General features: G+C 38.7%; 2 protein-coding genes across 2 annotated transcripts in view; both read right to left on the bottom strand.

Moving 5' to 3' along the window:
• The window catches only part of SMC5 (structural maintenance of chromosomes 5), a 43,766-nt gene extending 42,176 nt beyond the window's left edge, over positions 1-1,590 (bottom strand). The window contains exon 1 of the mRNA XM_017736446.1: positions 1,565-1,590. Coding sequence (XP_017591935.1) covers positions 1,565-1,590 — 26 coding nt within the window. The remainder of the gene's footprint in view (positions 1-1,564) is intronic.
• MAMDC2 (MAM domain containing 2) overlaps positions 874-24,983 on the bottom strand; it is a 32,578-nt gene continuing 8,468 nt past the window's right edge. The window contains exons 5-14 of the mRNA XM_008635374.2: positions 24,412-24,668; positions 21,650-21,743; positions 18,917-19,063; positions 17,757-18,022; positions 7,682-7,775; positions 5,840-5,992; positions 4,285-4,544; positions 4,011-4,095; positions 3,579-3,684; positions 874-1,402 (exon numbers count right to left, since the gene is read on the bottom strand). Of these exons, the coding sequence (XP_008633596.1) occupies positions 3,623-3,684; positions 4,011-4,095; positions 4,285-4,544; positions 5,840-5,992; positions 7,682-7,775; positions 17,757-18,022; positions 18,917-19,063; positions 21,650-21,743; positions 24,412-24,668 (1,418 nt within the window). The 3' untranslated portion in view covers positions 874-1,402; positions 3,579-3,622. The remainder of the gene's footprint in view (positions 1,403-3,578; positions 3,685-4,010; positions 4,096-4,284; positions 4,545-5,839; positions 5,993-7,681; positions 7,776-17,756; positions 18,023-18,916; positions 19,064-21,649; positions 21,744-24,411; positions 24,669-24,983) is intronic.

Here is a 24,983-nt window from a genome sequence, read left to right as displayed (position 1 = left end):
GCTGGCCGTGTGTTCCAGTCACCGCTACATTTCCTGCGTACTTTAGAACGTTATGAGCAGCTGGGCGTGTTTAGTTTGGAGAAGGCTGGGAGGGAATCTGATTCATGCATACGACTATTTCAAAGGCGGTTGCCAAGAAGATGGTGCTAGACTCTTCAGTGGTGCCATGAGGGAGGACGAGGAGCAATGGCCATAAACTAAAGCTCAAGAGGTTCCTCCTCAACATGAGAGTAACTTTTTTACATTGAGGGTGGCAGAGCACTGGAACAGGCTTCCCCCGGAGGTTGTGGATTCTCCCTCTCTGGAGACATTCAAACCCCACCTGGGCACATTCCTGTGTCACTTGCTGTAGGTGACCCTGCCTTGGCAGGGCTGGTTGGAATAGACGATCTCCAGAGCTCCCTTCCAACCATAACAACTCTCTAATTACGTGATTCAGGCTAATGGTCCGGGTAAATAACATTCCAGGACTGCCTGTCAGACAACAGGAGCTGGTTTGGCAGCAAAAGTTCAAGGGTGTTTCCGGTAAGCTCAAGGGGCCTAAGAGCAATTCCTGGGTGGCCCAGGCTGAGGAGTGTGGCAGGGGAATGTGCCACAACAGGTAGCTCCTGTTTTGTTTGAGGTGGGATGAGAGGCAGGTTTTCTCTTCTTCAAAATGTGAGAGGTAGAACAGGACTCTGTCTGTCTGTCACGTTTCAGGAGAAGCATGCTCTCTCCAGCCTTTGCCCGTAACACCACCATTCCTTCAGAGCTGTGGGTCTCCTGAGTGAGGGCAGTCACACTTGCAAGGTCTGTTCACACCCGGGTGGATAAAATGCCAAGTCTTTTAATGCTTGGCTTAGGCTGTCTTTGTGAATCTTCACGATTGGAAAGTTAGGTTTATAAATAGGTTTATTTTGGTGTGACACCATAGTCAGAGTACCATTTCATTTACTTTATACAGACAGAATAACAATGATATCTTATGTTGTTATTCTGGATTTCTATTGGTGTAACTGAGATCTGAATCTGGCCCTCTTTTTGAAAATTAATAAGGATAATGATAAAATGAAAACTAATGGGACAATATTTAAAGAATAAAAACAATGTTAAACATGAGGACTATATTAAACAGGACAGTAAAAGGACTTTCCACTGATCTCAGGACAACTTGAGTTCCACTCCATCACAAAGCTACGTTTACAGCAATCAAATACAAGCCCATTACTGCTTTCGGTGTTACAGCTGCTTTTCAGGGTTTCTTTTTCATTTCCATTTTACAGATTGTGACACAACTGGGATCGAAGCAATTACTTGTAAGTTCTTCAGTAGCTTTTGAAGAAATTTTCAGGCATTAAACAGGCCTGGTATGGCAAGTCTCATTAGAACTCTTCTTTGCCCTGCTGTGGTCCTGGTACAGCTACTGCAGCAGTGAAGAAAAGAAAAAACAGTAAATAAAGATGGATCCAGGACAGAAATTAATTGCATGTCCCATTTGGACAGAGCTGATAGATTTTTTTTTTTTTTTTTTTAATCTCACCATAAAACTGAAGTTTGCCAGCAGAGAAATCTTAATGCGCCTTACCCAGTTTTCAAATGTTTTGTAGCCATTCTTTCATTGGTCTGTGAATTTCCTATTCTATAAACTGATATTCAGCAGACACTGAAGTAAATGAAGCCACCTTTCAAATTCTCCCTCTGTTCTTTAATTCCTGCAGCAAAAATGAGTGGAAAAGTGATGTTCCCTACTTAAGGCAGAATTTAAGGGTTTTTTTGTTGGTTTTGGTTTTTGGTGTTTTGGTTTTGGTTTGTTTGGGTGGCTCCTCCCTTCCCCCCCCCAGTCAGGATAATGCCTCACATCTTGTGGATAAATACTTCCCTCAATGATATTGATAAAATCACTGTAGCACTGAGGTCCCTAGAAAACACTCAGTGGAATGCAGGTTAGAGTCCTTCACTTATGTTTTTATTCTATCAGCCTAAATCTGATTACTATGATGGAGTGAAGTAGATTTGCATAAATCTTTAGATATAGGAGCCTAACAGTTGTACTTCATGCTTCATTTAATTTACATACAGAGAACCACCAAGCCTGATTATTTTAACCACCTCATCTTCACTTGCTTTCTGCTTAGACAATTTGAGATGAATATTGATATCAATGCATGCACTTTATAGAACACTGTAAAATTGTTTTGATTCATAGGAAACATGTCCATTATTTCTGTTTGCTTTCATTTTTGAATAATAGCAAGAGTCGTGTTCATAAGCAGCTGACTAGGGAGACTGTAAGTAAGGATAGGCAGATAAGGTATCAATTCCTTTTGGCTCTTTCTCAGTCTCTAGGAAACCATAAACGGCTTCAATCTGTGTGGTTAAATAAATACATGAGTAATGAATGTATTGCATTGAACAATCTCTTCAATTGTTTCTGTCACCAAAATGAAAATTTACTAAAGAGTCAAGGGCCTAGATCATCCCAAGTGCTGTTGATCCTTATAAGCTGTTAGGAAAAGCATAAGCTCAGTTCTGAAAGGAGCACAATATGGTGGCTGTAAGAATAATTTCTGCCACTCGGTACACAGCTTCTTGCAGCAGTTTAGATTGCTTTCTGTTAGCTTTCTTAGGTGATGTGACCCATACATTTCATTCTCTTCATGTTTAAAATAATGAATTCAGGCTTCTTTGTTAGGTCAGCTCTTTCTCCTTACACTGATTAGTATGAAATCTAGAGCAGAGCAATAAGATGGTACTCAAAAGTTACATTTTATTAGGAATTTATAGTAATTTCAAAAAAAGAAAACACTTACACACAAATACATAAAATCTTAAAAAATAACAAGATGTGTGAATTCAGTTTCCTATTGATACAAATGCAAGACATCTGTGGTTGGGCAAGTGTAAGTGCATTCTTTGTGAGTATACAAACTTATTTACTAAAAAGACAAACAACAAGACTTTAATCCCAGAAAACATATGGCTTTAAAGTGTTTCATTTCATATAATTCCACAGGCCAGCATCTTATGCTGAATGATACTGAACACTAGAATTGAGTTTGTTATTGAAAAATATATTTGTCATAGTAAAATAATACACTCTCACAAAAAATTGCCAGCAGAGTATTAAGTTTCCCAGAGAGATTTGTCATTGTGAATAATTGCACTTAACCTGTAGGATAATACTAGTAGCTAACACTATTTTCTTTGTTATTTCAAAACATTTATAATTTTCTTAACAAAGATCCATTCTATCCCCAATACAAAACATTCACTGAATGCAGATTTAAGATAACACAATATTGGACTTCAATTGTGCAACTTGAATTTCCTCTTTTTACTTATATACCAGAAATGTTAAAAAAATTAAAAATGAATGATCTATGCAAAATGGGAAGCCTTTATGTAATAACTGATACCTCATGCAAAAGAGGAAATAGTATCAAAAAATTATGATCTAAGAAGCCCTGAGTCAATAATTTCATTGAAAAGGCGAGGAACATGAGTGCTCCGAGTTCTTCCTACGTATTGGTGTGTATTCAAACCAGTCCAGTATTTACTTAAAGCATATTTTAAAATAGGCAGTTTGTGCAGTTTCTTACATACAATTCTTCTATTCTGCTTCATTCCTTTCAGCAGACTGTATTTAATACTCAATTTCATTTAAGCTGTCAGGATAGCCTGATGAGAATTGAATTTCTTCCACTTCTGGAATATAAAGAGTGAAGAAATACTGTAATTATTGGTATTTTTGTCATACATAAGAATACTTACAGCAGAATGTAATTAACGTGCTGGATTTAAATGGGACTGTCATGTGTTTTTTAGAAAGGGTTACAGCCACGTTACTAGCTGAGATGCTGAGGATAATCTCACATCCTATTAGAGAGTAAAAGTTCTGCATTAACCCAGCAGCCTGATACTAAATTCAAATCCATTAAATGGGGGACTCAAGGGAAGAAGTATCATCCACTTAATTACAAACAAGCACTGTGAATTGCCAGGTGTCTCTTACAAAGTATGTTGAAACTTACCCAAACAGGGTCCTGCCTGGAACAGAATATCATCAATAGCAGTGTCACTTCTTATTGACACACCACGGATTGCCTCAAAAATTATCTGTAAATGTAAGACACAACTTCTCATGAATCCCACCAGTGGAAGGACTGAAAAAAATAATAGCCATGCAACCTATTCAAGGGATACCCTCCCCTCCCTTCCCCTTCCCTCTCCTTCCCTCTCCTCCCTTCCCCTCCCCTAGTCCACTTCAGTATTCCAGTTTGACTGTTTCTTGCTTGTTTTTCTTACCTGGTAGTTTGTATCACTTTCATATTCTATCAGTCCCCTTAGCCATGAGATGCTTTGTTCCCCTGTCCTCCTCCACAGAGGAATCTCTTCTTCATCCCCTTCCTTTTTTAGATAAACACTTAATAATCCGGTCCCAGCTCCATACATATGATAGAAAAATGTCAGGCACTGTTTTCCAGATGTTCCTCTTAGTGATCTTGAAACCAGGTATGCTCTCTGTCCATAGACCATGTTAGATGCCTCTATATACATGTAGTATCCTTAAAATGATATAGAAGTAAATATTAGCAAAGTAGGATACATTATGTTGGGATATATTATGGACCTGCAGCCGTAGATAATCTACATTGCTTTGTGAGCCTCAGAAAATAGGACTCCTGAGTATCACAAGAGACTCTCAAGCATCCACTGGCAGCATTCTGCCTTTCTCACTTATCCTTGGGAATTCCCTGTCCCTCTGAAGGGAATCTCACCCCCAGGACTTGTGGTGACAGACAGGCAGATAACACAACAAAAAGGGAGCATTGGGACTGCATGAAGAGTTGCCGCATTATCTGAGTTCACCGTGTGCTGGCAGAGCATACATCTCAGAACAGCTGCCTTATGCAGCAGATGTCATGTGGGGATGCTCCTCAGTCTTCTGACGCACCTCAGTTTGCTCCAGCTGGTGATAATTGAATGATGGAATGAGGGGCATATGAATTTCCCTTCTACCAATTAATGGCTTGAACCCTTAAAAACTTGGTTATATCTGTTGAAATGCGCAGCCACAGAAAAGAATACAAAACCATAGTTGCTCTTACACCAGGAATTGCACTCTGATAGAGATTGATTCACTGGAATTCTGAGACAGCTGCATGTACATCTGAGGGTACACTTTAGGCAGTGGTCGGTGGTGATGCAGTTTTCTGCGTTCTCATGCTAATAGACAATACCTGCCTAAATACTTGAATTTACACTGGTGAGCTTGTAGAGCAGATTTTCAAGACAAAGGGCTTGTGGAATCTCTTTTATTCTTCATGTTTTCTTTTGAAACCAAAGGTGCTCATGCAGAAGAGATCCCAACCACTTGCACAGCTTGCTGCTAAGAGATGAACTAAGGAATCATTGTCACAGACCAGGCTTAAAAGGCTCTCAGTTCTAAAGTCAAGCTCATCAGCCTCACATCTCAGACTACTTAGTGACCCACATAAACTGAAAATAGGTCTAAAATCAGTTTCATGGAATATTCACATAAGCTGGGAGTTTGGAAGGAGCTTTTTCTGTGGGGTCTGGAGAGTCATCCTCTTCTTTTATCTCCCAAGGAAAAGGCTACTTTGGGACATGACAACCAAATTATCTATATGGCCTGCAGATAATTCAGATTAAATGTCACATTCTCAAAACCACTCATGAGTCCCTGTGGAATGTGCTTACTTCATTTGATTAGTAACTTTTCTGAAAAGAAGAGTAAAAACTTTCTCTATCTTCTGGGTTATCATTTAAAATATTTAATTAGTATTTTTTATTAACTGTCAATCTCTGTTCTGAAAGTTCAATGTGGAACTTAACTCACCTACCCCAGTAGTGTGGTCTCCTTTCGGTCCAGTGTAAGAAGTGGGAGTTGGACCCCTCTTCCTGTGCCAGCTCCCACCACCTCTCTTCTTCTGGGTAAACACACATTCATCTTTTTCAAAAGTGCATTCTCCAGGACTGGGCAGCAATAAATCTGTAAGGAGAGGACATGGCTTAAAACTTCAAATACATTAGACTGATATATGGTAAGATTACACAAGTAACGTATTGTGTTTCCTCACCTGCTGACGTCAATTATAGCTACCTAGCAATGCTTACAATAGCCACAAGGTTATTATACAAGCTACCTTCAAACTGTCATATTAAATTAAATTTCATTTTCTTCACATCTTTGGGAAAATCTGTGCCCTGGTCTAGCTCAGTGACATGTACTAGGATTATTTAAAACAGTTTATTATTCTTCACAATAATGGTTTGGACCAGGTGATCTTACAAGGTATTTTGGTATTAATGGTTGGACTCAGTGATCTTAGAGGTCTTTTCTAACCTTAGCAGTTTTATGATTCTATAACAGGCTCTGTTACAGAATTACCAGTGTAATTTTCTTCACTGCTTTGGCACCCCAAGCAGATTAATAAGTTCCAGCATAATAAATGCACCTTGTCAAAGACTGGAGTTTCTGTGATCTGAAATCAAATGCCACATTTAGCTCTCCACTGTTCCCTTGGCACCAGATTCTACTGCAGCCTACAACAGACCACAGAGCTGCAATTACTAGAGTATTTTCATTATTTCAATTCTATTAGATCATACAAAAGGTGATATAATTCAGGTGCATGCCAGGAGGCTTCTGTCAGGTCTTCTGCTGTAATCAGAATTTGTCATTCAGAAGTAGATACTCTGAGCTGCCTTTGCCTTTTGAAGAGAAGGAAACCTTGATACCTCTGGGGCATTTTTCAGGCATTTGTTTTGCTGCCATCAGAGACAAGCCATGGCATGACTACACACCCAGACCCAGTTCTGCACCTTTGGTTCCTTTTCCAGTTACTTACAAATTACAGCAAGGCAGGACAACTGTTGGAAATATTTTAGAAAAATGGCATCTTGTTTTGTACATGTGACTTCTCTTTGGTTTATGAGCCTGAATGCATGAAATCCAATCTAAAGAGGTCATGAAAAAGCTATTAGGACCATTGGAAAGGCATGGCTTTATTCCAAAGAAGAATGGGACTGCAGATTGTGCCTGCCTCATGAGAATATTTTCTAAATTAGGATACAATTGTTGTATTGTCAAACCTCAAAAAGCCACAGAAGAGGGAGTTTGGTGAGTTCAGAGAGGTTAGCCTGTGCATGTCAGAGGGTAAAGCCTTGCTGAAAACCACTCAGTTCCTCCTACTATAGAGGAAGTCTTGGACTGCTCTTCCCTGTCTTCATTAAAGAACTGCAGCTCAGGTAAGGCTGTGTCTTGGCCTTGCACAACTGTACTTCAGGACTAAAAAAAATAATGCTGTGTTTTGAAAAATACTGCTTTTGGGTCCTTTCCTGGCTTCTTAAATATCATTTGAAAACTACTTTTCACTCAGTTGGATTGTGGGTTTATTTTAAATTTTAATGCCCTCAAAGGGCCATTCACCTGTATACAACTGCTCTGGAGTCACTGAAATTTATTAGGAGCTAGCTAGTACCCAAAAACTGGTCCTCGCTGGATGTTTGCTACTTTGCAAAAATAAGATTTATGCAATACTTATTGGGAAAAAAGAAAAGACAAGAAACCACAATGGGATGAAGGCAGCTGTAGGATAGGCTTGGAAAATGAAGGTGTATGATGAACTCTTACTCAAAAGGAGAGCAGCTGTTGGATGACAAATACACGTGGCCTTACCAGCAGCCTGGCAGCTTCCCAGGCTCAATGATACATCATCCAATGCCACAAGTCCACAGTCCCAGAAGCTTTTACACCAGCTGACAAAGACAACCTGCAATACAGGAAGGAAATTTCAGACACAGAACCTGGTACTGTTAAGAGTCTGAAATTTTGGTGTTTTTTCTAAATGCACAAACAATTTTGAAATCTACAGAACAGGAATAATGAATCTGCTTCGTCTTGGTACATTCTGCCAATGTCGATTCCAGTGGGGACTACATGTATGTTTTCAATCAACAGAAAATATTTTCTCACTTTTATAGGCAAATTACATATGTCTGTATGTAATTCCCATTTTACTAGAGTATATTTTGTCTATGAGAAAACATGACTCGCTGAGGTTGTTGTGGTTTTTTCTTGTGCAATACCCAACATGAACAGCTCAAATATCCTCAGCTATCTTATCCTGAAAACAAGGAGGTTTTATCCATGGAAAAATAAATTTGAAAGAGTAATTCAGAGTGATGAGCAAGAGAAATGGCTGTGCAAAGAATAATAGAGATGAACTGAAACTACTGCACAAAATGGGATTATTCATAAATTACTCAATGCCATAATACCATAGAGCAGGACGCTGGAAATGCTAAGCATAATTCACAGTATTCATCTGAGTTCATGAAGATTAATAAAAACATCCCAGATCTTTGATTTGAGTAAACATTAATTCTGCCATGAAAAATACATGTCACTCATGAGGTAACAAAATAAAATGTCAAGAAACTGTAAGAGTCCCAGCTGCCGTTCTGCCAAGATTGACACCAATCTGTTGGAAATATAGAAGACACATTAAGGTTTATTTTGTAAAAACATTGCTGGTGGTTTTCTTGGCCTAACTACTCCAAACCATCTGTCTGACCACTAGGGTTATGACCATAATTTGGGAGGAGCTTTTCAAAACAATTCCTTTGTGTTGAGGTCTATGCTAGTGATTGGAGATGGAATAGTGTCACTTCTAACCGTTTAATATTCTGGACAACACCTCAGTTACATATTTGAGGTTAAATGCTGACTGACAAGTTTCATGTGGATACAAAAACGCTTTTAAAAGTTGTTAGAGCATTATTTAGTATGTTGTCTTCTAGTAGGCTTGGTAATATCTTTGATATGGTACCTACATGGTATTTTGCCAGTTTGCTTTGCTGTATAGTATTTATTAACCCATTTGCTTATAAAACAGCCTGGAACGTGACTACACCAAAAACCTTGAAGCATGTATGCATTATGCTGCCCAGCATGCAGCAATTTTTGAAACTCTTCCATTCAGTCTTGGTTATTACTGATTATCTGTCTTATAAACTGGTACTGGTATGGACTTGAGGAGTGCCCCTGCACAGAATGCACAGCTGCTCAGTGTACAGTGGCCTAAACCACACACCTCCCCCCCCCCCCCCTCACTGTAGGGCTGTATCTCAGCCTCAAGGTTTAACAGGACAAAAATTGTTTCATACTTTGTAAGTTCATTGTCAGGACACAGGGGCAATCTTTTAAAAACAGTAGCATTTCTTGGAAAAATGCATAAAATAAGTGTAAAGTAAGATACTAACGTTGAGTGAATATCATTCACCAGAATTTAAATAAATGCATTCTGGTGAACATATGTAATAAACTAAAGACATATTATAGCCCTAAATCCATGAATCTTCAGAAAACCACACATGTAAGGGTGACGTCAGTCCTCATTTGTGAAACAACATTTCCACACTGTGGTATCATGTTTTAAGCAATGCCTTTGTATTGACATCATTGGGAGCAGGATTAAGTTCTTTATTCTTAGATTGCAGTAATTTGTTCCATACAAGGTATATAACTACCCATTGGATCCTGCAGAAAGTCCTCCATTTCAAAAACATCACAACAATAACTGTGGTCTCTCAAAGGTCATTGAACCAGTAATCTTTGTACAACCAAAGGATTGATCTGCTTCAGTGACACTTGTAAATTTGTTCAGCTTTGCCATCTGTAGCTTAAGCTTCACTAACTTTCCACTTGATTTCTGTGGTGTTGAGTGACACACTGCCATGAGCAGACTTTGTGATTTCACAGGGATGGAGTGTGGGAGCTTCTGCTTGGGAATGCGGAGTTTTCAGTTTTGGCTATAGTGAATGTACTAAAATTGTTACAGTCCCCTCAACTTATTTTGTTGTTACATTCTTGATTTAGTTTTAGGCAATGGACTAGAACATTTTGGTTCACAGGTCAAATTTATTCACTCTTCTTCTGTTTCAGATATCCTTTTCTGTCATAAAGTGAAGTATTTGAGTATTTGAACTTTACCTACCAAAATTGTATCAACTTGGATTTACTCAACAACTGATTTTCACCCTTAGTCAGATCTCTGAATCCTTCCTACAGTCTCAATAGAACTAATTTCATGATGCTTTGCATTTGTTCTTGTTTTGAATTAAAATATTTGCTAGGTCAATTTTTCCAAAATAAAATTTTATTACTTTATTTCATGCGTTGGAGAAGAGAATAGGGGATTCTTTGTGCTCAGCTTTTTTTGTCATAAAGCATGGCAGATGAACAACATACTGACAGTTTCAAGCTATGTAACAGATATTCCTAGACTTGTATCCTATTTTGGAGGCTAAGCTAAAACCTTATCCAGTGCAGGCAGTTGTTGCCTGTATTACTGAAAAATAAAACACATCTCTCACGTCTCTCTTTGTTCCAATAACAGGACACAGCTAGGGCACCAGTTTCCTTCCAAACCATTGCCCCAGTTTATGGAAGCTGGTTTGTTTATTTTGCAGTGCTTAATCAATGGCCCTGGCCTTCAGTCTCAAAGTACCAATAATCCTTTCTTAGCACTTTCCTGGATCATTTCAGGATGAGGAGTGCCAGATGAGAACAGCTGGTCGAGCAAGCTTCTGCCAAGACACCATGTTGGGTTGTGCTGCAGATACTGGGTGAAGTAGAAGGGACTTCTCATCCTTAGCACTCTGCAACTCTACAAGCAGAATGTGGGTTAAAACTCACATGCGTATGAAGTTATTCTGCTTTTAGAGGAGAAGAAGTAGGAGGACATGCATTAAGGTACCCCCAGTGTAAGGAAGGACTAATGGGGAAGCTTGTTATAGGAGGTTTGGACTGAGAACAGGAGAAAAGGAGAGAAGACTCCCTTGAATCCCTTTATGTTCTGTGTATTTTCTTTCCTCCTTGTTTATCCCAGAAAGTATACACCTTGCTCAATTAGAGAGCCAGATCAGCCAAACAGAAGAAAAACACTAAAATGGCCCAGTCTGGTGACTTAAAAGCAAGCTGTGCCTCTGTAGCAAGGTAATTTATCTTATTCCACCCTAATGAATATTCCTAGATTTAAACGACACACTGTAAACTGTAAATCTGTGTAGACACAAAACTCAGTATGTCAATTAGACACATTTAAAGTTCAATTTCCTAAAGAAGAAGGACAGTTATAGTGGAGTTTGAGGTGTTTTCTTCTGAGAAGCTACTGTTGTAACTTCCTCAAAGTGACACAAAACTCAGTATTATAAAATCAAAAAATAATTTGAACACTAGAAACAGAAGTGTGACCTGACACTAAGATGCAGTCAAGATGTTTTCACAAGACAGGGAGTCTGACTTTTCAGTCAGTTATGCAAATAAACAGCCATAGAAGCATGTAAGCCAGGGACTGACCACCAGCACCGGGGATGGGAAAACCATTCTGACTGTCTCACGGCTGTTCAATACAGATGTTATAAGCATAGACCAAATTACTCATAACCAGCTTAATTAAACTAGATTTTAAGTGGCTTGTATCTCTTTGGCTTAAACAGTCAGAAATGCATGTATCAAGAACACAAGTAAGATACTAAGCCAAAATTAGAATATCTGCAAGCTTCTGTCATTTAAAATAAATTGATTTAAAATGGCACTCTCTAGGCAAGTTCAGTTTCTTGCCATGTAAATACAACAAGCTTCTGTGGGAAAAATAATATAATATGGAAGCTTCTACATAAATAATTGGATAACACCGTGTCCCCTGCCCGGGCAGGGCCCCGAGGGTCCCCTGACTGGGGGAGTTCCCCGGGAGATCCCGGCCCTGCGGCTGGAGAAATAAACATCTCTGAAACATCTACCAAGAATCTGTCCATATAGATTTCTTTTCCACGGGCCTCGTTGTCTGATACACATGTTGCAGTATCCCCGCTGTAACAACATTGGTAATAAGCTTGTGACAGTTGAACAAATATTTTTGAAAGCCTTTCCTGTCCAAGGGCAGAAACACGCAATTAAAGAGAAATATAAAGCTAACAGAATAACCTAGTGCCACAGGCTGTTTATCCTACATCTCTTTTTGCTGGATTGCCCAGCCTTGTAGAGAACACTGCCTGCACACAAATGTATACAGGACACTGATATTCTCATCTGTCCCCCACCACCCTCCTAGATTTCCACAAATCTACTGTAAGGGCTCTATCCTCATTCCAGTCAAACAGCTTCCTTGGCTCTTTTTATGAGAGGGAAAGGTTCTTGCCTATAGACCAAAGAATCTTGTCAGATGAGGTAGCAGTGTAGCATCATAATACTGAGTGCCCAGAACAGAAACTGAGCAAAAAAAGGAAAGTGTCCATTAAGTATCACAGATACCAAAAGGAGATACGTAGTATTTCATGCAACATATTACCTTGCTTAGCTACTGTGGAGATGCAAGCTACTTCGGCACTGCTTCCTAAACTGAGTAACTAATTCAGTTTCCAGTATGCTGTTTCCATAACTGTATATTGAGCACCACAGGAACTAAGGTTCACACTCTGCAAGCACTACTCTACTGTTTCCAAGCCCTACCATTCTTATTTTAGACAGGCATTTCTGGTGACTGTTCTTCAGGAAGTTTCTTATATTAGAAGTAAGAGAAGGAAGGACAGAAGGACTGTTCTATAAAACTGCAGCTCATTCCAGCCTCTTTAGGGTAGATACCTTATTGTGGGAAGACCACTAAAGGTTTTGTTGGAACAATACCAAAAATCACTTTTATTTGACACAAGTGTGAGTTTTTCAAAGGAGGAGGAGGAGGAGGAGGTGAAGATGAGGATGTCTACCCTCCTCCAGTTGGCACCTGACTGGAGAACTGTGTTTTTCATACTGGTGACTTGATCACAGGGATCTAGGACTTCATCTTTATCCGAGATTAATTTAGTCATTTACCTATGACTTTGGTGGACAAGCAGGAAACACAGATTTCTCAGAACCAAAGAGAAATGTTAGAGTAATTTAACATTAAGCATCACCACAGTGATGATCTGAGAAGAAAGGTCCAAAGACACTCAGATCAAGTGTTAGGAAGGCAGCGGGGTGATAATAGATACTTTGGGAAAACAGTACAAAAAACAAACCAGCCCTAAAGCTTTTATAGTATGTCCAACCCAAAAAAAGCTGAAGAACTTGCTGAACTGGAGGTCACAACTGAACCACTGTGTTTACAGTCACTGTGAAGTCTATTTTCCATGAATTTGGTGAATCCTTCTAAAAATGTATGTATACTATTGGTCTCCACAGCATCCTGCAGCACAGTTTCTCGGTGTTTAGTTTTTCTGAGAAAGTCCTCTTTTCTTTGTTTTAAAACATGTAAATATTCAAGTACAACACTCAGTCACTTGATTTTCCTTTCTTACAATTGCAACTAAAATTAGTTACAGAGGATGAGTGAAAGCAAGCAGATGAACTCAAGTAAAGAGAGTGAGGAAAAAAACATCAAAGAGGAAGAAAAGAATACTTCAGGAATGAAAATGCAAAAATGCAGCCACAGCTACTCTGATGAAATAGGATGGACTGTTACACTGGTGACCTTTCTGAGGATTTGATTATGAACTCTTTGGAAAGTATCAAGCACTACATTATACATTGCAAAAGCTTGCATGGTGGATAAAGAATGCAAGATGCTTACTTTCAAAAACCTGAGCTTCAGAATGGTAACCCAAATCCAGCAGAAATGAGTAGAACTGATATAAGCAGAACCAATTGAAGTCAAACCTTCATTTTAATCTAGGCATTTGGACTTCATTGTGAAGTTGCACAAAAGAAATATCTTTTCATGGTGGTGTTTACCCACATACACGCACACACACAATATTAAAATGTAGATTCTTGCTTCACATTTCATGTGAGCTTCTCAAGGATGCAAATGGTATGTATAATTTTCTTTCAGTTAGCTCTTATATTTTCCTGAGACATATTGGCATGGAAGATCAATTTCAGTATATTCAATCAAATGAAAATAATCTACATATTTCAGATTTAGGTTTTCATACTGCCCTTCCAGAGGCTTATACAATAAACCATGAAGGGTTTAAGTGATTATAAAAAATATTAGAATTTTTTTTTCCATTTCTTCCTTCTCACACTTATTCCCTGGGTACAGTATAAATCAGTATACACTGTATGTATATAGGATCATAGGTACTCACATCAACTGGAAGAGACAGTGCTGCAAGTACCAATTGAGAAATCAGGACTTTAAATCTCCTGCCTTCTCACTAGCATCATCAACATACGTATTTGCAGTATGTGCACACACACACACATATACATACACACACACACACACGTACGTATGTATGTATGTATGTATTTATAGACATTTATGACTTGCTTAACTGGATCATACCTACCTAGCCTTTACAGCATTTTATTTTCAAAGTGTCATGTTAAAGCCAGCTGGCCAGCTTCACATTTCCTGCTTACAGAGCTCAAGCTATCAACTCATGCCAGACTGCAGTTAGCTAATTCAAAAAGAACTTCCAAAAACCATTACAGAAGCCAAGAGATGAAAATCTGCATCTTTTTATTGTCCCGATGCAAAAAAAAAATGCTACCAAAATGAAAACTTAGATGGATTTTAAAAAATTACATTTTATATTGTTTTCAAAGCTTTGGGAGTAGTATTCGTAGTAGAAGAAAGATGAAGGATGTGGGTAATCAGTTACTTTAGAGCAATTATTCTCTGGCTCAAAAATCATTATGACCTTCAGGACACACGACTGTGTCACTGACTTGACTGGCTGCCAAGGAACTGCCAGGAGACTGTTTACTGTTTCTACAGGTGCTGACCCAATCCAAAAGTCACACCTGGTAACCAAGAAGCTTCTCAGCCAAACTACTGTGCATGCCTACAACTTCTTGCCATCCAAGTCTACATATCATGCATCTCAGAAAACAATAAAATAGGCACATTGGTCACTACATCTGTATTAGAGGAAAGGTGGCAGCCCTGTCTTATTTTGAGACCACCTCTCTTCACTAAAAGACCGTTTTTCACTTGCTTATAACATTGCCAAGACACAATGATTTCAGCTCAGATTTTCCTTGCTACAGCCTTTTTTGGAAGATTTAATCCAAAACAGTTCCATCATTTCCGAGAACAAGGCTAGGAAAAAAGGGTTTATTTTGCCCCTATTAAGCAAAAAAAAAAAAAAAATCTGTGAAAAGCTTGAGCACTCCTAGGCTTTGGAGTAGGAGCAGAAAAGTGTCAGAGTCTGGTCTTTATGCCAGTACTATACTTTCTGTCAAGTCATTAGTTTTTGAAAAACTGAAGTTTGTAAGAAATGGGACAAGCAGGGCAAACAGAGTGGGACATGAGTAGTATTACAGGGAAAAAAAATTGGACTGTCCAGAGCTGGGAGTAAGATGAGGATTGGGGTGGGAGGTAGAGGGGTGGATTGTTGCCTATGGGACAGGTTAAATAAAATAAAGATGCCTCAGTGAGGATACAAGAGACACAAGGACAGGTTGCAGGAGACTGGATAAGAGAAGCCAAGCTTCTGTCATGTTTCTCAGTCCTGTCTCCCTCTGGAGCCTGAAGTGTAATCCCTGACTTGCTGGTTCCCACCACTCCTTTCTATCAACCAAAACATGCTCTGGTGAACCTCCACTGCTGCCCCACATTGAAACGAGAGTTTCTTGCCAGCTATTTCACTGGGTGCTAGGCAGACACATCTTCACGGATAACTAACCTGAGTGTTTACACAGTGCCACATAGTAGTACTTCATTTCCTTCTGTTGGCTTAGAAAAGAAGAAACAAAATAAAGCATAAAAGGACTTTTAAAAGTATTAAGTTTGAAGAGCTGCGCATGAGATTGCAAGGAAAAGCCAGAATCAAGTTCACTATGCAACTTCATTCAAGCCTACTTCTGAATATTACGAGCAGACAGCCTGTAACTACACTAGGTTTTCACCCTCTGCCTTAAGCAGACATGCTTAAACTTTGGCAATATTTGTCTTTTTTATGCTACCTTTCCATCTGTAAACATATATTGTACTTTTCCATATTAACATGTTTCAGAACTTCACCAATTTTCTTCTATTTGTCTAAGAAAGACTTTATAAACTGAACCCCCTGCCAAATACATAGTTATTTAGCTAAGGGGTACCTTAATTATGGTATGCTGAACACATTCTGACTTCTGTAAAGCACAATAAATCTCATATTTTGTGATATTTGAGGAATGCCTCCACAACAGAAACATTTTGCAACTTGTTTCCACAGGAAGAAGACTTTCACAAGACCTGAAGCACCCAGTAAAGGTTTTTGAGAATTGCCAGAGGCCAATAAACCATGCTGCAGAGCATGGTGTTTCTCCCCCTCCTACACATCTTCAGGCTCAAAAGCAGCGAAGTAAGCTTCTTCACAACTGTTTTAAATATACTGACTTCTAGGGAAACAAAAATTGTTCTTCACAAATTTCATGCTGGAAATGTCTGATGCTAAAAAACCTTCCACTTCCAAGGCTGTCAACTAGTTTTAACAGTCATACTTAGATGTCATCACTACTCACACAGTTGATTATGATACATAAGCTACTAAACCTTTCCAATAAGAAATACCTAAACAGGAGATGACAAAAGTAAATTATAAGTTTGCCATTTTAACTTTTCCACAAATATCTTGGGATGATAATATGAGAAACCTTTCTAGTATGCACTTGCTGGGCATAATAAAATTTTTTTTTTATTCTCTAACAGTTGAAAGGGAATTATAAATTCTGTTATGTTTTATGCATAAAGTAAATAAAAATCTCATTGAAGCTTTAAGGTATCAGGTATCTGACAGAAAACACTAGTCAACAAGTAAGACTGAAATTTTAAATATAAATTTGCCTCAACACAGGCAGCTGGGTTTTGGTGAACTTTTACGCTCAGTAACTACTGTTATTTCAAAAACTAATTTGTAGTGGACAAAATGCTTAAGATGTTTGTCTTTAATTTAGGAAGAGTTAGTTGCAAGACAAGCTTCCATTCATATGTTCATCATATTATCACACTCTGGTCAACATGTAGTGATCTGTCTGGTCCTCCTTAGATGACCTGCTGATAGTGAAAGTCTGTTACAGAAATCAGGATCACTACAGAAGTAGCACTTACAGAAATACGTGTAAAAGTCAGTCTTTGTAAAAACAGTGGAAATGAGGAATTACAATGGCTTAAGGACTTAGTCAGGAGGTGATGTCAAATACCAATGTGTTATTAACTTGCTGAGATAATATGACCTCTCAAACGTGGCTTTACAAATTCTTCAAGCCCATTGCTCTCATTTACACTGATTTCTGGTTTCATATTGTAGCCCAGCAGTTAAGTTTAGGGAAGTAGGATCAACTCCGCATTTTGACCAGAACTTACCAGTGCTTTTTTGATTAATTAAAATCTCTAATTGAGTATGAGGATGATGTGACTCACATAGGAAACAAGCAAACAAAAATGAGTGAATGTGGAGCATGCTGAGAAACCGAGACACAACTGGCTTTTGTTAGAGCTCCTCTGGTGAGATCTCTAGCAATACTGTGACTACAGTTGAGGACACCAGGGCAACTTTGTACCTGTTCCTGGTAAAAAGCCCCTACATCGGGGCTCCCATGGCAGCCAGGCTGTGAGGAAACATTCTACACACCACTGTACTACCTGGGGAATACTAATTCACTTTGTAGGTATAGCTCATTTAGGTTTAATTCCTGTGTAACCAAGAATTCTGAGACGAGAAGGCAAGGAAAATCTCTTGTAAGAATTCAGCAAATTTGAAGAGTTGGCTCTTACCTTGCAAGGCATAGGTTTTTTGAAGGAGATTTCAGCTTGAGTCCAAACTCCCTTTGGAGAGTCCAAGACAGACCAGATTTTCTCTTGAACTACATGATTCTCCTCAAAGATGTAAACTGCAAGAGTGCCACTCATCTTGAAAAACCCATATAGGGCATAATAAAAACGCAGACAAAACTGTAAGTTTCCTGGCAGGGTCGGGCCATACAGACGTCCAATGTACCCAGGCTGTGATGTAAACTTTGTGTTTGCCAACAAGTAATAACCTGCAAGACAGCATAATGATTGTATTTCATATTCTATTAGCACAGCTGATTTGCTATTAAAGCAGATTTTGTTATTGCATCAGACTTGGGTTATAAAAATGGTTCCAACTGGCAAGAAATAGATTTATCACACTCTGACAGGAAATAACAATTTTTTTCCAAAAGCATCCTGTCTGCTTCTAGCTAAACTGGCACATGGCTAAGTTACCAGAAATAAGTACTTATCAAATTTACCCTGAAAAATTCCCTGGCCTGCTGGCCTCACTGGAAAACTGGCTGTTTCAAGATTACAACTGCAAGACAAAAAAAACGAGGGTAGGGCACAAGGCCTATTATTCTCTGCACCAACTATAAGGAGGTGAGACTTTAGCACATATAATTAATAACCATAAATACACAAACAGATGTTTGAATTTCAGAACTTATTCACAGTCCTTTCACCAGGCGGTTTCACTACACAATAGATCAGTTTTCCCTTAAAAATGACAACTATCCTAAGCCCAGAAGGGCTAAAAGGCCACTTTTCCTCTATAGTAAAAACAGTGCATTAAGCTATGACTACATTTACTTGCATAAGTATTTTTTTGTGGATTCATCCCTCCAGCAACTACAGAGTAGTATAGTGAAGATACTCTGATTTATGGCTCTGCCTGACTATTCAACAGGTGACCTTCCTCCTTTACACATGGGGAAGCACAGCCAGAGTTCCAGACAGGATCAAGCTGTGGACACCGGTTTTAATCACAGAGAGTTGCAGTGAGGCAGACTAACCATTGTGCCAGTGATATTAATTAACAGGTGAACAGTGATACAGTGGGTTAACCTTTATATAACCTTTTATATAACATTTATATATCGTTTTGACTCTTCTAGGAAAAAGCAGTTTTGATTCACCAAACCCAGTAGTGTGATCTCCTGCTCTATACACATTGCGCTTCACTTTCACTCTGCTCCATCCTGGGCCATCTTTGTGATCTTGGTAAAAATTACACAGATCTTCCTCAAAATTGCAGCCTGCATTGGCAGGATTGAAAGGAGTTCCTAAAAGAAAGACACAGATGTTCTGTTAGGAGGAGTACAGTGTGATAAGCATAGGTATTTGAAGCAGAAGGATGCCAAAGCATACTTTGGTTCATCTTGCTTTTCTTTACAGAAGATGAGCATGTGCAAAGATGTTACACATACATAGTGCATAGTCACAATGAAATCAAACTATCAAATTTCTATTGCAAGTATTCTTAGATTTTTGCTGGAGCCAGGAGAAAATCTGCTTCATAGTCCCTCTAAAACACAAATAAGCTACAGATATTAAGACCAGATTCTTCCTTCAGGACATATTCACAGAGACATCCTAACCATTTGTTTTCATCTGCTCCTTCATTGAAAAGATACTAGGACAAAATGAGTGTGTGTGTGTGTGCCCATGTGTGCACTGAACATCAACATCTAGTATTTTTCTAAAGAGCACTTATTAAAAATCCTTTATGTGTAACGTGTGTGCATACGCACGCTGTAAGTATGTAAGTAAAATAGTTTTTAGTTCATGTACCGCCTCATGGCTACTTTTCTCTGCAGCTTGCCTCACAAAGTGCTAACACTGCAGTGAGGAAAGCTGAACCATTTATAGAAAAGTTGATTAAAAGCAAAGCTACGACCCCCCAGCCCTTGCTGATGGCTCTCTCATAACCTGCATTATGGAATTCATGGGTCAGGACTTGCTTTAGTCTGAAAAAAAGTGCCCACAAATAAAACATTTCCACTTCTTTAAAGGCCTCACCAGTCTCTTACACAAGGTGCTGGGGGAAGGAGGGGCACAACCCAAAGCTATCAAGCAAATTTTGGCTTCATCAGGAGCCCAGACCCAGGACGTTGTGTGCACCACTCTACAGCAGCACACGTGACCCTTCTTCAGGGAGACTAAGAGAGATTTTCCAGCAGGGACAGGTACACAGACAGTCAGCTTCAGAAGAAAAAAGTTGGCTTTGGAGTGATGCCTGAGGTCTTTTCAGCCTCAGATAGGCCAAATCTGTGCCCCCCTTCTGTGTGTTTTCCTCTTCCTGCAGCTGCGGCCTCCCACCTCTGCTTTCCTAGTTAAAGACAAGGCAGGTGGAGCACTACCACATGGCATTAAACCCATATTCTGATTCATCATTGCTGAGCAAGTTTAGTACTCTGGTACCTCCTCCTCCATTTGGCTAATATTGAGACTTTTGTTGAACAAAACTTCCAGAAAAATATAAAGAAAAAACTCAGTGCTGTTCTATATACTGCTATGGCGGAACTACAAGGAAAATTGAGATCTCTTGCTTTTTAATGTCTCTACTCAGAAGAATTGAAGATGACAATATTTGATAAGTCTGAAGGATCAAACAGTATGTCTTGCATTTCAACAAAGTACAAAGGAAATTATTTAATTTCATTTCTCAAATAAAAAACCCCATAACAACCACAAAACCAACCTTCAAAATCAAAGTTAGTAGGCAAAGTTCTATATGAACCTATCATATTCAGAATAGATTCTGAACCATTCGGATTAGATCTGAACTTAACCATTGGGGCAGAAAATGCTATAAAATTTATCCCCTTCCTCTATACATATAAGTTGTCTGAAAATTAAAATGGAAAACACAGATAAGCACACAGCTCCAACCCCTTGAAAATTGCAAACGTAACTTGGGATTTTTGTTGCAAAATAAAGTAAACACCAAAAAGGTATTGAGGACATAATGAAACAATGGATTTACCCAGCCAGGAGATGTGGATTATTAATGATTAATGTATCTGGAATCTACTTCCATCAGCAGTGATACTTCAGCAGTGGAGGCACAGCTAGCAGATACTCTGAGATAAAAAGGGGGAAGAAACAGCCTCTTTTTCCTTGATCACTTCAAAGAATTAGCCAAAAAATTCAAACTTATGACCAAAGGAATAGATGGTATCAGTGGGAAACCACTAATCTGCTTTTGACTTGTGTTTAGTACCACAGTAAAAACCCAGCAGCCAGTACAGAGCTACTTAAGAGGCTGCATTCAAAATGACAAAGTCCTTTGTCCCAAGTGCCTCTACAGCAGAGGTCACATGGATTCAGGTGATGTCTGTTGTTGTGAAAGCCTAACAAATACCTGACAGACATGACACTGTCTGAGATGAGTAATACCTCCTGGGAGACTGAAGACAGGAAGGTAAGGCTCATGTTTTGGCTCTGAAGAATACCTCAGGGCATGTAGCACAAAAAACGCCTACACTGGCATTAATGAAAAGCCCAGGGCATTTACTTCCTCATACCATCACACCTGGGAAAATCCACCCTCTCTTTCTGTGACAGGCCTGCAAGTGCTAATTTCTCAAAACCCGTAGTGATGCAAATACAGCATTCAGTCCAGCACTCCAGTTGCAGAACCCTGAGGCAAGGTTTTTGGAAAAAGAATCATTAAGGCCTGGTTTTTGGAAAAAATGAATGGCACTCGTGTTATCTGCTGTTATGTCTTCTGAAGGAAGAGGAGCCCAATGGCACTGGTCAGTTGAGAAGTTAGCACCAAATATTGCAAATACTGACAGACAGAGTTCTGAGGGGCAAGGCAAAGGGGGAAAACAAGGGAGATGAATAGCAGTAGGAGCTCGTCATACCTGTCTGATTGCTGCAGTAAACTGGAGAGAAAGAAATGTCATCAAGGGCAACATAACCTCCCTTAGCGCTATTGAAAGCGACTTCGAATATTACCTAGAAATTATAACAAGCTGTTATTCATCTGCCATATACTTAGCAATAATTTTGGTACACATCTTTGAAATACAGAATTCTGATTGGATGTCCCAGACAGAGTCCAGCACATGTCATACAGTCCTGCAAGTGTTGGCACAAATTAAATTATATCACTTATTAGGGATATAAATCAGAGCCTGACCTTGGCAGTAGATCTTTGCTCACTCAAGGTCAAGGAAAAACCAAAGGGAACATAGGGTCTTCTGCTTTATGAAGCACCAGTTTTAAAGATGCAGTAAGACTTCTGCCATTGTATTATACAAAACCACTATTTACAATCATCAGTCTGTACTGACTAGAACTCCCAATTTTATCTAGAATCTGTCTGAATCGAGCTAAAGCCCCCCTGTGTTCACTACTCTGTTATTAAAATATTGAATTTTACAGTTTTCTGTAAACATCCTCAGACACTGAAACGCGTGACTTGGCATTAGCTGTCAGGGAAGGTTTCCTGTACAGAATTTATTTAAGAACCAGAAAAGCTATTGCTGTGTTTTGTTTACCGCAAAGATCAAACAATGCTTGTATTTAGTCATTCCCAGGGGATATAATTTCCTCAAGTAAGTGGAGGACAATCTATAACTCTTGAGGAAGTGTCTTAAAACTTCTCTTAAGTATCAAAGCTCTGAGGTACAGGAAAGCTTTGAGAGCCAGCCCCAGGGACAAAGCAAGGAAATAAGGACAAACGCTTTCAGAGTGAGATTCTTTTCAGTGAAAGCAATGCCTGTGATGTTTTGCCTAAGGATGGGAGGCAAACTAGCAGAGCTAGTGTAAGAATCCTGAATCTCCTTTAGCCAGATGAAACAAGAGGAAGACTCTCTTGAAGCAACCAAAGAATTTATATGTAAGGTTTCATAATTACTTCTGTAAAATGATCTCTAAAATAATTACTGTGTTGGATTACATAAAAATTCCTTGAGCAGATTAAAGGCCTGTTTAGCCTTTTAGGTTTTTTTTCCAGCAGAGAGCACCTACAGAAAGAACTGAAGACAATGACAGGCTTTCAGTTCTTCTTCCCTTACATTATATTCCTCATGGATTCTTTCTTTCCCATTAATTTTTCTAATCAGTTTTTAAACTGATCTTAATAATGGTATCTATGGTATGCTGTGGAAGTGAGTTCTACGGTTGTGTCATATATTCAAAGACCTTCTGTTTATTTTATTTTAAAACTTACATGGTAGCTAAGAATTTGGAACAGCAATATAAATTTTGAGAAACGGGGAACAGCTAATCTTTTCTGTCTCCTCCATGACTCCTAAGAACCTCTACCATACTCTACTTTGATCTTTTTTTGTAAGGGCTGAAAACTGTTATTTCATTAATGTAACTTCTCCATACTTTTAATTACCTGCATCTCCCTCTTGGACAATATTTTTTTAATCTTTTTTTAATCTTTAAAAATATTTTTTTTAACTGAGAGAGCTGAAGTTGCATACCCGGCTGAACGCAAGGGTACCCTGTGCATTCATCCAGTGGTACAACATCTTATTTATTCCAGAATGGATAGTTTCCAACATTCTGGATGGATTTTTGAATGACACCAGAAAACGAGAGGATATTTTCACAAGATTAACCACCGTGTTGCCAAGCTCTAAGTGATCATTAATTAATTTCCATCGACAGTGCTAGGAATGATTTTCACTTTTTAATTTGTATTTACTGAATCAGTAATTCACTTACCATTCAGTATTATGAAGCCTTATGAGAGCCACCCTCCTTTCCCTGAAGTCTGATGATTTAAATGGATGATCATTGACTTTACAGAGTATAAAAGAGCTGTGCAACATCTCAATAAAATTAGCTTTACCCCTAATAATTTCTGGAAATCTGCAGGTTTATGGCGAATTAGCAAATAACTTAGGTAGAATTGAAGCAAATAGAATTTACTCGTAATCCATCTGTTAGAAGTATTTATGTATAGAGAGAGTATATGTGTGTATATATATAAAAATTACATATATGTGTAAAATATACATGTAAGTATACACATATGTATATAATGCATATACACTGTTTATTTCAATCTATTACGTTTTGAGTATTTTTTAGTAAACTCTAGGGAGTAAAAAATTCAATTTTTTTCTGATACTCTCGAAAGTCATTTTAATAACCATCAAGAGCTGTCTTTCACATCCAAGGACTACCGTACTCTTAGGAGCCAAGTTTGGACTTTTTCTCATGAACTGCAGGATCTAAGTAGGGTGGAGAATAGACCTCAAATATGGGTTTGAATTTTTCTTCGGCAGTATTTTTCTTATGCATAATTTTATGATACTCAGCATCTTCAAAAACGGATCATAGAGTCACAAAAATAGGGAACTGAGAGAACATTGGTATTATTCAGCAACTGAAAAACCTCCCATTAGTCAGACTCTACAACCTCCCAAGGTACTCCGATAAAGCACTGCACCAGCTGGCTTCAAAATCAAGCATGAGTGTGGAAAGTGATCCCTCCTTGACCCTTATGCAAAGGTCAAAGGAAATCACAGATCACCACTATCTTTAAAGACATCTTTCAGATACTGGATAGTCCCTGCCATGTTCCTGGCTTAGCCTGAGCTGGCACTCATGTCTGAGGCAACCTGGAAGTTGCAGCTGGACTGTACAGGAAGGATTGTTTTACCTCCATGGGATATGGCGCATTGAAGTCGACTTCTGCTAGTGTCCAGTCTGCATTCAGTGCACTGTCTGTTTTCCAGATCTCTTCATAAAAGCCACTCATGTCTCTTAAGTAAACAGTAAAAACAATGCTGCTTTCCTGCTTAAGTTGATAATAAAAAGATAAGCAGCCAGATACTGGGGCCATGGTCTTTGGTGAGATTAGCTGGGCCACTTCCTGAAAATGTTTGACATAAACAGAATCTACATACATGTAGTGACCTAGAAGCAGAAGAAAAACCTTTGTATAAGGACACTCTTTAAAGAACACCACTTACAAGAAGTATCAGGAGAGGAACAGGGACTAGACATACACATCTATGATCTGGCCAACAATGGTTGCTTCCCAGAAAATTTTTAGTAATTCTATAATGTTGGGGTTTTTTTCTCTCCTTTCCTCTTATGTGCAACCCAAAATTGTTTGGCTAAAATACCACTGGCAAAATGTCAGTCTTAGCTCTTTCTTATTATTATTATCATAAATAATATGATATTATCATAAATATTATTACTATCATAAATAATATATTATTATTT

Source organism: Corvus brachyrhynchos, unplaced genomic scaffold (assembly GCF_000691975.1).
Source record: "Corvus brachyrhynchos isolate BGI_N302 unplaced genomic scaffold, ASM69197v1 scaffold716, whole genome shotgun sequence".
Classification (NCBI taxonomy): Eukaryota; Metazoa; Chordata; class Aves; order Passeriformes; family Corvidae; genus Corvus; species Corvus brachyrhynchos.
Note: the sequence above shows the minus strand (reverse complement) of the source record. Positions and strands in the feature narration are given on the sequence as shown.